Raw genomic sequence first — 12162 nt, 5'->3', positions numbered from 1 at the left:
TGTGTGTACCGTTTTCTCTTTTATATATTTGTATATACAATGACATTTAAGCTATATTTCTTTTTGTCTTCAAAAATTATATTTTTAAAATTATTTATTACGTGTGTACTTAAATTATGAAGTATTGGTAGAAATGCTTGTAAAATAATTGCAACATTCTGTTTTTCTACTTTAAAATTTGACATTTTAATCTTCATTCATTTGTTAAATGCTGAGGCTATTTATTTCTTTCTTTTTTTCCACATTGCTCTTAGCAGATAATTTATTGACAGTTAATTGTAATTCAATCTGAATTAGTTATGTAAATTAGATAAAATTTATTTATTTATTTTACATCAATGTGTACTTAATGTTATCAAATTGAAATATACAAGATGAGCTTGAAGTCTTTATTATTTAAATTCGCCCAGTTTATTTTAATGTAAACAACCATACAGAGTGTATTAAGACGGTAACCTTTACATCTACGTGGTTCATTTTGTTGTAGTTATTAATGGACGCCAAGCGACACTTCTGTCAAGTAACGTTAAAGTTGAGTTCTCTCAAACTCAAGTTTAAACATATAGTATACATAAAACTAATAATATGAATGCATATGCCTTGTCAGCGTTCGAGTGTAGACCCTCCCGAATATTGCATGCATACATACATTCATATATATATATCCCTCGCAGGGTAGGCAGACCGAATTTTGACGGCCTCTGTGGCGCAGCGGCAGTACGCTTGTCTGTAAGAACGGAGGTCCCGGGTTCGAATCCCGGCCAGGGCATGATGAGAAAAGATTTTTTTCTGATTGGCCTGGGTCTTGGATGTTTATCTATATAAGTATTAAATATAGTATCGTTGAGTTAGTATCTCGTAACACAAGTTTCGAACTTACTTCGAGGCTAACTCAATCAGTGTAATTTGTCCCAAAATGAAAAAATAAAAAATATTGCGATTCTGTAAAAGGGACGGGAAAATAAGTGCACTCTTGTTTACCTAACCGCATTGCCCATTTCCCACCTCAACCGTTAAGCTTCGGACCTTGGGGTCTTTAAGGCTTTACTATTAAAAGATACAGGACCAAGGATAGCTCAATAAAACAGATGCTAATTTCATTATTTTTATTCGATTAAGCGTCAGATAAAAATAATCAGTTCTATGTTGGTATCACAACAAAATACACAAAATTGCCAACTTATATAAAATCACTATGCGTATGACTAGACTTAATAGGTAGACAATTAGACATTATACAAGGAAAGTGGTATATACAGCATTCGTTTGGCGTTATAAACTATGTTTACAACTTTACCGTGGCAATTTCAAATTAAAAAATATATATACGCGTGTCAATCTCGATTTTAAACTACTTTACAGTCAACTCATTGTGACGGATAAAAAGCAATATACGGAACATATTTGTTACTATATTGTTCTAGAAATTTTCATGTTTTTTTTAGTTGAAATCCCATTTTCGAGTTGGGCAACCCTAACTTATAATTTAAATGCGGAATTTCATCCCGGTAAAAAATAGTGTTTCAAAATGAAATGGGTTAAAATTTAATCACATTTTTTGAATGACTTTTGTGTACGATAACATGTTTAACACGCCAAACGAACACTACAACAAAATCAACTTACATCAACCTTGTGCGTCTATTTTAAAATCGCCGTCCTTTTCGACAAACGAACGTGAGAAAGAGAAAGTGAATCAATCAACGAGTGAACAATTGCGATTATTTTCTTTGATAAAAATCTAAATAATTATGAGATCAAAGAATAAAAGGTGAACTTAGAGCGTTATCACATTAAGTGGTTTTGGGAGCATTTTCAAAGCGGAAGACACAGATGCACAGCAAAAAAGTTTTTTGTTAATGCATGCACTCTCTACTATATATATATATATATAAATTAAATATGGATGTCGAGGAAACGCTTAAAATCTTTAAGTAGCCAAACAGCAAAAATCTTTCCTATAAGTCCCATTGGCCTGCGTTTGCATCAAATTTAAAAAAGGAAATTTCTGGACGATCTCTGAAACTCTGTTCAGAAATTTCCTTTTTTAAATTTTAAAATAAAATCTTTCCACTTTTAAAACGCTATGAAACCTTTGGTGTGACAGCGCTCTTAGATAAATAATATCACTAGGCGACATTGAGATTCGAGTATATTTAAAACTTTAAACTTACGTACCGCACTGTACTAGGTTATCATAATACAATATACACATATATTCATCAACGTCTATATTCACCGTACAATGTGTTTGTTATATAGATTTATAAACGTGTTGGTTTTTTACAAGTCAGTAAATTTAATTTGCGAGGGAAGAATACGGACATCATTCATTTAATCACGTCTATATCCCTTGCCGGGTAGACAGAGCCCTCAGTCTTGAAAGACTGACAGGCCACGTTCAGCTGTTTAGTCTAAATGATAAACGATACGACATATATGAATACGGACAAACTTTTATAAAACATATTGTTAATAAGAAAATAACATTTCGTTATTGATTCACACATTCAATAACACATTCTTATGAGAAGAGACATTGTAAAAGGACAATTGTAGCGATCGTCAGATATTGTGCATAAAATGTGCATAAAAAGTCTCGTTTCACGTCATAATAACAAGCGAAACAGCGATAGTGTCTCGCGCAATAAAAACTGCGTCGCCCTCGCACCATGCTTTCTGCCGGAGCTGGTCCGGATTCCATCTGACAATAATTCATCTGGGTGAATTTTATCATAAGTGGGTGACCGTATACAAAAATTAATAATAGTACACAATTTTATTTTCTCAAACACATTATACGCTGAACAAGATGAACACTATAACCTATACACGTACGACATTCTATGTATACAATTATACATACACTAAACATTTTATACATATACATAATTGCATTATGGGGTTTAAAATTATGCTTTTTGCATTAAATAGAATACAAAACTAGTTTATCTAGACATCTGATTATTGAACACTGTATATTGTAATTATTTACATACGTTCTGACGCTATGTTCTTGAACGTACACATATATATTTATCGGTCCAGTTAACCGTCTTTGTGTTTAAACATTCCTGACAAAAAAAACATATCCACTTAACTTAAAAACGTGAGAGTTCATAAATATTGCAGTTAAATTTCTTTTGTAATATCTTTATTGCACGAAAATTTAAAATAGAACATAGTTATAAAAGAAATAAATCACCTGCAATGGCGGACTTATCCGCCATTGGAGGTGAGTTTACTTAGTTCATTGGTATCAGAAATTACATGATGCTAAATGTAGTTTCTTTCATTAATTAGAAATATACCTTATTAAAATAAGTTTACTCCTCAAAGTCTCACACTGTATTGAAATACAAATATCAAAGGAAAATATTAAATCATTCAATTAAAAGCTCCTATTAATTTTTTTTGGACCTGGACCGATAGCGTATCATGATTGAACAACAAGAACCGCGTACAAAATACAAATACATACATAATACCTATCTAATATTCATTCGGATTATATATATGTATGTATATACATACAATCCATATTTTCCACCTGAATTACTTGACCACAAAAAAAACATATATTGCACTTTTATACAACAAAAATTATAAAACAAAAAAAATTGTTTATATTATAATCCAACTAAGTACAAATACTTTTAAGAATACGTTACATCAATGATTATGTTTTAAAATATAAATCCTGTTTTTTCATTGTGACTCACATGTTATATAACCACGCCTCTGCCTCAGTGTTAGGCAGAAACTGCATTATTCCACTTGCCAATATCCCTTCATCCTTCTATATTGTTTCATGTATTTTCTTCAATCTTATCATTGAAACTCGTGACCAAAATTACATTCATCTCTATCTCAATTATATCATAAAGCCATACAGTTGAACGTTGCCTATCAGTCTTTCAAGACTGCTGGCTCTGTCTACCCCGAAAAGGACGTTATCATATGAAAGACTGAAAGTTAAATTTCAAACCCTTAAAAGTATTTGTACTTAATTTGTTAGAACCGCATCTCATACAATAACCTCAATAGTTAACATGAGAATCTTCCACGAAATTCATATTTTGGTCATAGAACTACCAGTGACATTAAAAGCGCAGTTTCAATTTGAATAGCATTTAATCATACCATACGATAAATCAATGGTAGAATTTGACATATCAGTATAATTTCGCCCGGCACAGTGTCAGTAGTGTGGAGCTGATCAATACTAAAACCGACTTACAAACAATAATTGTACGACCATTTCGTTGAACTTCGCTTATCGTAACAATGCATCCGACGGTACCTATTCAATTGGTACCGGTACACTTCAGATTCAGTACCGGTACTTGCACGGTACGGTACTAATACCCTAGAACCGAAATGGAAGAAGTTAATCATTTATCGGTACAAAACATAGAAATCCTTAATTTCGGTACCGGTACCTCAGCTCAATTATTTACATCAACATTATCTTAGTCTGAAAGTCTCCATCATCCGTCAATCTTACATCATCAAATCATCACGTCACTCAAATTTCTTAAACTCAAAGATAACCATTTTTTTGGAAGTATTGCGATCCTATTCCCTGTGTTTATTAAAACTCACATAAGTAACGATAATTCTATTACACCACACCATCTTCAATCAGGTCGTCCCAAAAATCAAAGTCTAACTTGAAATTGGATAGAATTATTTTAAAACATAAATAACATTATTTTCATCCAACAGGTGTATTATAAGTCAACTTTGCAAATGACATTCTTGAAGATTGACATGACCACAAGATAATTTAATAGTTATAAAAAATTATTCTTTCGGACAATCTTTGTAATAATAAAATTTTGATACACAATTTCTAATCGATAAATACATTTGATATGGGTTCAGAAATCCAAATTTATTCATTTAAAAAATTTTTACTACTTATAATGAGTCGTGACATTAAAAAAGTTATTTTTCTAAAAAAAAAACTTTTTAAATAATTAAATATTCAACTAGTAAGTAAATTTGGACCGCAACGAACACAGATCATTCTATTCTACTTCAACATCTGTCGCTCTCACTCGCACGCAATACCTTTACATTTTCTACTACTTGGCACGGTATATTCGTTATAATGAAGAATATAAAATGATCTCTGTGAACCCTCTTCATCATAATAAACCTGGCGTTTTGACGTTCCCCGGATTAATCCTCCTTGGGGAACTTCCACAGGAGGGGGTAAGTCAGGAAATAACACGAAGCGTATCCAAGTGCGACCTTCGTGACCTCGTTCAAATTTGGATCAACATCTCTCGTCTCTTATCTATGCTAAATAAGTAAGTACTTAATCTAGACTCCCAGGACCAAAGTCATCGATATAGGTTGGGTAAGGATTACTGGATTCGAAATAAATAATTAAATATACATTTTCGATATACAAAGCGTATTGGTAAGCAAGAACGAAAGCTCCAATTTACTTGGTTTTTTTTTTCAATTAATCTAAAATATACGACAATTTGCAATTTGAACTTTTATAAAGAACCTATAATATTTCAAATTAAAAAAGTGTGACTAAATTATTTTCCTTTTTTGATACATGTACCCTAGGATTATACAGTTTGTTAATTACAAAAATAAATAAGTGCTCCTATAATTTTAGGTGATTTTTTTCGTTTTTAATTCCATTTACATTTCAACACAATCAGCCAGTAACTTATTATTAATATTCTTTTTTTCATCAATTTTAAATACAAAGGTAGGTAAGGTAAGTTACAATTAAACAGCTTCACAGATAACAAATATCAACCAAAATTCTTTTTTCAAACAAACAAATTGCAACCTAAAAAAAAAAAAAAAAAGAATTCTTTTTTTTTAAATACGCTAAATTGAATGCCAGTAATCGCTGCAGTGACCTGCCGCCTATATGATGAACTCCGGCTGGGCGGGCGGCAGCTAGCTGAGCGCGCTGTAGGCGGGCGGCGGCGGGGAGCCGCGCGCGGGCATCAGCACCGCGATGTTGTAGGGCGGCGGCGCCTCCGACTGCGGCGCCGGCGGCGACACCTCGTCCGACGGCGACGACGACGGTGGCGGCTGGACAACATTGAGGTGATACATACAGTCATAAAGTCATCAAAACACTGATAGGCCACGCTCAGCCGATTGGCTCAACGATAGAATTGAGATTCAAATAGTGACAGGTTGCTAGCCCATAAAGCCCGCCTAAAAGAGGAATCACAAGTACATTCATCACAGTGACAGCGCACACCCCACTCTATACACACACACACACACACACACACACACACACACACACACACACAGACACACAAACTCACCCGGTGCTCCCTCTGCGCGGTGGAGGACACCCTGTCGGGGGGGAGCGGCGCGGGGGAGGCGGGCTTGCTGCGGCACAGTGACAGCGCACACCCCACCCCGCACACGCACGCCACGGCGGCGCACACGACACCCGCTTCGCCGCTTTGGGAGTTGTCGCGGACCACCTGGCAGTGAAAATCATAATCGACGAATGTTCCACTGTGACCACTAGCGGGGCCAAGTTCTCAGTGAAAACACTAATTCAAAGTAATCTTGAGAAAAGAAAGTGTACACTCCTACAATTCTTTTAAATATTGATGTCAAGAAAACTGAAGGGAAATAGACAATAGGGATGTGGACTGTACTCAAATAAGTATAAAATTTTACCACGAAAAGGTAGTTTCTATAGTAAAAATAATAAAAAACACAATATTTTCCTCAATAAACCAGGGATTATTTTTTTATTTAATAAAATGTAATTAAATATTTCACCCTCAAGTCACGTGAAAATTAACACCAATCAAAATGCGTGACGTCACGCGTTGCAATACAAGAATTTTCGCTGTCAAGTACTATGGTGTTTGTTGATATTTGGATCATATTATTACCGTGATTTCCGTCCGATTATCTTTTTGAATAAAGTTTTAAAGGTTTTCCCATAATGGAAAATGGTTATATTAAGGCAGATAGTTCAAATTTGCCTAGAATTGATTGCTTTACGGTGGCTAATTTCTTCGAAACAAATAGTAACTTCTGCTCTGCTGAATTTAGAAATGTGAAGACATCCATGTAAGTAATATACTCAAGATACATTATTATAGTAATAGTAGGTATTTTTCAACTCGAAAAGGTAAATTATATGGTAAAAACGAAATAATATGATTTTGCCATATCATTGGCCAACTATAATGAAAGAACGAAACATTGTTTACTTTATTTCTAACTTAAAAATTCTAGTTTTCGTCTTTGAAAACTTAAAGAGAAAAATTATTTTAATACAAGTAAATGTAACAAATGTATCAAACTTACATTAAAATGATCCTCACAGGAATACATTTTACCTTGTGTAGATACAAGTGCCGGATCCCGACGGGCTAATTGAAGCCACTTTATCGCATCGTTTTTTGTACGTGGAACGTGAAAAAACAGTTTTGCAGGTGTTTTAATAGTTGTACTTTCACACTGCGGCACCGCACAATATTTATAAAATTTTTAATTCATATTATTATCACACAACTACGTAATAACTATTCATTACATACAACTTCGACAATATTTTGTAACGCGTGACATCACAGCGGCCGTTTGACAGGTATCCGCGTTTTGGCGCGATATTTTAAATGGAATTTTAAATTAATTATTTTAAAAGAATTACTTGAAATAAAAAAATAATAATAAATAGTTTGGGTTATATTTGGTACTTATGCATGGTTTTAAACACTTTCCCAAAAATAGTCCACATCCCTATTATCTTTAAATATTCCCACTTGTACATACAGCTTCAATGCTTGATTTTTCAAGCTAAAGGTGTCCAAAAAAACGCGACTGTTACGCCATACCAATAACGTCCAACTTCACAATTATCCAAACTTAGAATAGAAACGTGGACGAGAGAAAACATCGTTATGATTAATTGATTGCTACGGAATTTGACTAATAATTTCTAATGGTATTTTCTTAAGCTACTCACCTGTCTGTCGAAATAATACTTGGCGCCGGCCAAGAACACAGTGGCCAGTGCGAACGACACGAGCATGCCGAACTTGAGGTGTGGCGCCATCATCGGAGAGTGGTGGAGCCCTGGAATCAAATAGTTTGAATTACTCTTAGCAGAGTAATGAGCCACCCCTAGAATTAAGCATTAAAATTACAGATTGTATTACACCTATTGATGAGGACAACTAGTCCTGATTTATAATTTTTGACGAAATAAAACTCTGGACTCGATAAAAAGATGTGTATTTAGAAAAACGTTCAAAAAAAGGCGGGAAGATTTTTCTTCTTTTTTTTTTTACTATGGAAATTGCGCACAGATAACTAATTGGCGCAAACATCTATCATACAAAATAAATTGTCAAAGAGTCAAACGTCGTTCCCTTTATAGTCCTTAAAATAAGAGAAAGTTACCTAGGGCTGCGGTTCGCAATAGCGTATCGGGTGTGACGCTCCGAGCGGCCGCGAGGCTCGCGATAGTCGGCTGCGGGGGCTCCGGGGGCACCTCCACATACAAGCTGGTGTCTTCGTTCTGGCGCCGGCTGGAGTGCACAGACGGCATTGGTGGGGGCCTATAAAGGGAAATTTAAGTTGAAAATTTTGGCATCGAGATCCTAAGAATGGCCTATATGTAGAAAAAAATTATCTCAGGAAGTAATAGGAGTTGAGATAAGATAGACGTCCTGGTAAAGGGTCAGGTCAAAAGTACCCGAAACCGCTGAGCTTGCATGAAGAGAGTTATGAATGTGGAGGAAGCAAAGGAAATTTGCAGAGATCGTGGCAAGTGGAAAGAGGTAGTCTCTGCCTACCCCTCCGGGAAAGAGGCGTGATTTTATGTATGTATGTATAAGATAGAACCCCTCCCTAGGGTTTGAACTGTGCGGTGTGACATACATACCCATAGTGTCGATGCGAGCGATGCGGGCGGCGCGGCGGGCAGTCGACGGCCGCGAACCGATGCACCGGCGCTGCCATGCCCTTGCGCCCGCCCACCGCGCCCACGCACACGCGCCCGCGCGATCGCCCTATAAAACCAGAGCACTCAAGCAAATCTCATCTTAGCAGTAGTTAACAAATTACATTGTAACTAGCAACCGGGCTTTGCACAGGTAGCATTTACAAAATCCTCTTTCAAAGATTAGAAACAGGAACAAAATCCATCTAAAATTTTCCACACATACAGACAAAGAAAATATTTGGACTTTATAATATCCAGTCATATGGGATTCGCATTATATAAAATCCTGCATCATAATTAAAAAGTCCACCCCGGTTTTGGAAGTTGTACTAGATATAGTTACATTTAAAATATGTGACATAAACAAGTGATACTTTACATTTACATCCCATTATGAAAGTATATCTATTCTATTCTTATGTGGATACAGTTTAAGAAGGATGTGGGGATCATGACAAATGGAAAGATGTAGTCTCTGCCTTCCTCTACCCCTTCAGGAAATAGAACTGATGTATGTATGTATGTACATATGTTGCAACATTCACACAAAAATGGAGTGTTCATACTCTTTTTATTCTGCTCTGCTGGAAACCGCACATTATGTAAGTAAACTTTTGTTATACCTTAATAGTTAATAATGTGTGAAAACAAATAGAATCAGGTGATATCCAAAGAAAAGGTAAAAGAAATATTGTGCAAAACAGCATGGGTGAAGAAGCTATGTGAGATGAAAAGATGGGAAGCAAAATTGATTTAAAAGCTGTGTTGACTCCAATTATGTGAGAAAAAGGAATACAAATGATGGCGAAGATACAAGGGTAAGATGTTGGAGGCAACTCACCAGCAGATAAAGAGGAGGGCACGCGGTGGCGGCCACTGTATGCACACTGGCTTCGTTTATCTATCCAGAAATGCATCTGAGCTTATCTGGCTTATTTGCTGTCGTGAACCTGCCTGAGGCGACACCTTACTAATTTAACGCAAATCCATTGAGTGCCATCACTTTAAGCAGTTTGCTCCTAGGTAGCTCTATAGTCACCTTTGGCCAAACTCGATTAGTTTATATTAGATTTTGGGTACATAACCATTGCCCTAAGAATAAAAAGTTTTCAGTGAATTTATTACTCTTTCGTGACAATACATAGCTAAGGTATTTTTATTTGTAAAAAAGAACTTACCCGAGCTTCTCTAAATTAGGGAAACATAAACAGCTATTTAAATTTGTGTCTTCTTGACTATTTAATTTAATTTTTTGTGAAAATAAACACACTGTTATCACCATAAATCGTCAAAAATTGCTATGTTATCACATATTTAGACAAACGAAGCAACAGAGTTTAAGTACGTAGTGCCGACGTAATACAAAAATACTATTTTTTATTTTTATATCGTACGTTACACAAGAATAAGATTTATATGAAGAAATATATTAATCGCGCCTGCTGGCGATTGACAGCCATTATGGGCGGGGTGCGCGAGGGCGGAGCGCAAACAAGCGCAAATCAAAACATTCAGGAATGCCAACTGCACCATATTCAGCATACAAATCGATAGTGTATATTTTTTTAATTATCAATGAATATGTATAATGATTATTAATAAGCCACTTTTATATTAAAAAGCGACAAAAGTATTATTTATAGTTATTTTGTTTATTAAATTAATTACTTTATACTTATTTGAACGTTCAGTTTAAATAAGTAGGTATAAAACGGTATAAAATGAATCTTCAGAATGCGCATTCCTTGCGCACCCCATGCATTTTAATATTTTTCTCTTAAAAATGGGTTTTACGATGGTGTTATGTTTACAAAAAGATGTTGGATTATGTATTCAAATTTTAAACTTTTTTTAAAATTATATTGCGGATTAATTAGCGTAATTAAGTAACATGTAAGAAAAACATCAATTGCAAAATGTTTTTTGTATTTGCCGCTAGTTTGCCCCCGTTACCAAGCCAAATGAGAAGATTATTATGTTAGGTGATTTTAATGGATGGGTGGGTGTAAAGCGTGATGGATATGAAAAGGTGCTTGGTGCGTTTGGTGACGAAAAGGTGAATGATAATGGAAGAAGTGTATTAGAAATTTGTCTAGAGTGGGATCTTTTTGTGTCGAACTCAATGTTTCAACATAAAGAGATCCACACCTACACAAGAGTGGAAGGTATTTTAAAAAGTATGATAGACTTTGTGATTGTAGATGAAAGATTGAAGAACAAAGTGCTGGATACCCGTGCATATCGCGGTGCTGGCATTGACTCGGACCATTTACTGGTGATATCCCGGATAAGGGGTATCTTCAATCGCTGGCGGCACAGGGTAAGGGAGCAAACCAGCGCTTTGGAAAGAGTAAAAGTAGAAAATTTGCAAGATATGGATGTAGGTAAGAAGTATATTAATAGACTGAAGGATGAATTTGAAGATTTAGAGGAAATGAGCGATATTGAAGATGGATGGAAGGAATTTAAAGAAAGAATTGTGAAAGTAGCTGTTGAAGTGTGTGGTGTAAGTAGAAGAAGGAAAGGAAAAAATCACAAAAATGCGTGGATGAGTAAAGATGTGCAAGAACTTGTGCGATTAAAGAAGAAAGCATGGCTGGATTTGTTAGCAGCAAAAGCTAACTTAAGAATGCAAGAGGTTATAGATGAAGATGTGAATGAAGCACGTAAGGAATATAAGAAAATGAAAGATTTGGTTAAGAAAGCTGTGATTAGAAAGAAAGAAGAGTATAAAGAGGATTTTGATAAAAGGCTATCAGAAGACTTTCAGTCAAATCTGAAAGTATTCTGGAAATCCGTAAGGTCAGCCCGAGGAAATACTATAACCAGAGAGCTGACTAGGATCAGATGCCAGGATGGTAGCGTTGTGAAAGGAGAAGAATGTGTACTAAAGATATGGAAGGACTATTTTGAAAGTTTATTTGAAAAAAAGGAAGGAAATAAGAAAGATTTCTGCTATAGCGAAGAAAAAGAGAATGAGATGGAAGGCGAAATTGAAATGTTCGAAATTGTGGAAGCACTTAAGAGTATGAAAGCGGGAAAGGCTGCTGGGTGTGATAGAGTGTCGGTCGAGATGCTTAAAGCAGGAAAAGGCGTAGTAGCTAGTCAGTTGTACTGCCTTTTCAATTTGTGTTGGAGAAGCGGCCGAGTACCAAAAGATTGGTGTAAGGCTGTTATCGTGCCACTTTACAAAG

The 12162-nt window shown here is 35.5% G+C and overlaps 1 protein-coding gene across 3 annotated transcripts; it reads right to left on the bottom strand.

Annotated features, from left to right (window-relative positions):
* Nucleotides 1-5833: 5833 nt before the first annotated feature.
* LOC106132147 (uncharacterized) lies at nucleotides 5834-10490 on the bottom strand. 3 transcript variants are annotated; one of them, XM_060947328.1, is made up of 7 exons: nucleotides 10147-10489; nucleotides 9810-10060; nucleotides 8909-9035; nucleotides 8425-8582; nucleotides 7988-8097; nucleotides 6318-6482; nucleotides 5834-6072 (listed from the first exon to the last, which is right to left on the bottom strand). In XM_060947328.1, the coding sequence occupies exons 2-7, from the start codon at nucleotides 9883-9885 to the stop codon at nucleotides 5935-5937; spliced, it is 774 nt and encodes a 257-aa protein (XP_060803311.1). In that variant the 5' UTR covers nucleotides 9886-10060; nucleotides 10147-10489; the 3' UTR covers nucleotides 5834-5934. The 3 variants fall into 3 exon arrangements, with proteins under 3 accessions (XP_060803311.1, XP_060803313.1, XP_060803312.1); XM_060947330.1 differs by lacking the exon at nucleotides 9810-10060 and having other exon boundaries at nucleotides 10147-10490; XM_060947329.1 differs by having other exon boundaries at nucleotides 9810-10489.
* Nucleotides 10491-12162: the final 1672 nt, after the last annotated feature.

This window comes from Amyelois transitella, chromosome 13 (genome assembly GCF_032362555.1).
Source record: "Amyelois transitella isolate CPQ chromosome 13, ilAmyTran1.1, whole genome shotgun sequence".
NCBI classification, from domain to species: domain Eukaryota; kingdom Metazoa; phylum Arthropoda; class Insecta; order Lepidoptera; family Pyralidae; genus Amyelois; species Amyelois transitella.
Note: the sequence above shows the minus strand (reverse complement) of the source record. Positions and strands in the feature narration are given on the sequence as shown.